General features: G+C 35.3%; 1 protein-coding gene across 1 annotated transcript in view; it reads right to left on the reverse strand.

The window, feature by feature from the left end:
* The window catches only part of LOC107714657 (pleiotropic regulator 1-like), a 24,698-nt gene that overhangs the window by 8,572 nt on the left and 14,745 nt on the right, over positions 1 to 1,381 (reverse strand). Inside the window, exon 10 of the mRNA XM_016520586.1 lies at positions 677 to 785. Within this exon, the coding sequence (XP_016376072.1) occupies positions 677 to 785 (109 nt within the window). The remainder of the gene's footprint in view (positions 1 to 676; positions 786 to 1,381) is intronic.

Raw genomic sequence — 1,381 nt, forward strand, 5'->3', positions numbered from 1 at the left:
CCCTAATTAATACATTATTGTTAGACACTCGTTAAGCAATTGATTTCCAATTTTCCGATGTGATATTTGATGAGAAAAGGAAGAAAAGCAAGTTCGGCTAAAGACGGACTCGAACCCAGTCGACCGTATCATTCGCTACTCCCCAAGTGCATTACTCTCCATCCCACCCCACTGCAGAAGCTAAATAACACTGTCCAACGAGATGAAATGAACATGACACGAGTGTTTATTCTCGACTTTTTTCTTGAAATTCAATGAGCTTATACTCACATTTTATTTTGACTTTTTTCTCGAAACATAGCGACTTTATTCTCGAAATTTTATGAGTTTAATCTCAACGTTTTATCTCGACTTTTATCTTGAAATTTAACGAGATTTTTCTTGAAATTTAACGACTTTAATTTTGAGATGGTTTTATTTGTTTATGTTTTTTTATTGCTTGGCCCTAATCCTCTTTCGTACATTAAAGACAGTATCCAAAAAAAATAAAAATTTTAAATGACAAATGGAAACAGAATGTGGCACAAATTGGGAATTGGATTTCATAGGGCTGTAATTTACAACTTAATTTACTTTATACTGTTTACAGGTTTACTATTATATTTATATTAGTTTATCATATTTCTTACAGAATTACTTTTTGTTCACTTAAAGTCATGTTACATAAGCAACCTACTGTCTGGGATGGAGCACCAATGCTCTGACAGACTTCTTGTGGTTTGTCAGCGTGGCTCTTGTTTTGCCAGCAACCAGATCCCAGAGTCTTATGGTGGTGTCATGACTTCCTGAAGAAAAAATATAAAGCACACTAAACATAAACATAACAGAAAGAACACAACGTATTTCCTTTAGAAATGTATCAGCAGCAGAAATCGGTTTACATGGTTCATACAGAAACTGCAAAATGAAATTCCAGGACTTAGGGACTTCTCAAACACGATTTTATTTTTATTTTTTTTCCCAAGGGCTAAAATCAGTAGTGCCCTCGACTAAGGATTTTTCTGGTCGACTAGTAGTCATTAATTTTAAGCATTAGTCGACTAATCGCATGTTTTTTAATAAACCATTTAAATCATGATAAAGAGCCTCTAATTGCCTACAAAGCCAAATAAGCGCTCAAACTAGGGCTGCACGATAAATCGCATGCGATATTTAACGCGCATCTTGTCAGATAGCCGGTTCTGTAATCAGCGGTAAATCTCCATCACCTGCGGGCTTTCACATTGAGCAGCATTAACTACACAGAGCCGTTGTTCACTGACGAGCTGCGCAAAACCACGTTCATATTCGCGCGATTTTTTGCGCAGCTTGTCATATATTAAATTAAATTATTTAAATAACTGAAAAGATACTTTAAAAATGAAACTAAAACTGCCAGCAG

Source organism: Sinocyclocheilus rhinocerous, unplaced genomic scaffold, assembly GCF_001515625.1.
Source record: "Sinocyclocheilus rhinocerous isolate Xijiao unplaced genomic scaffold, SAMN03320098_v1.1 scaffold2134, whole genome shotgun sequence".
Taxonomy (NCBI): Eukaryota; Metazoa; Chordata; class Actinopteri; order Cypriniformes; family Cyprinidae; genus Sinocyclocheilus; species Sinocyclocheilus rhinocerous.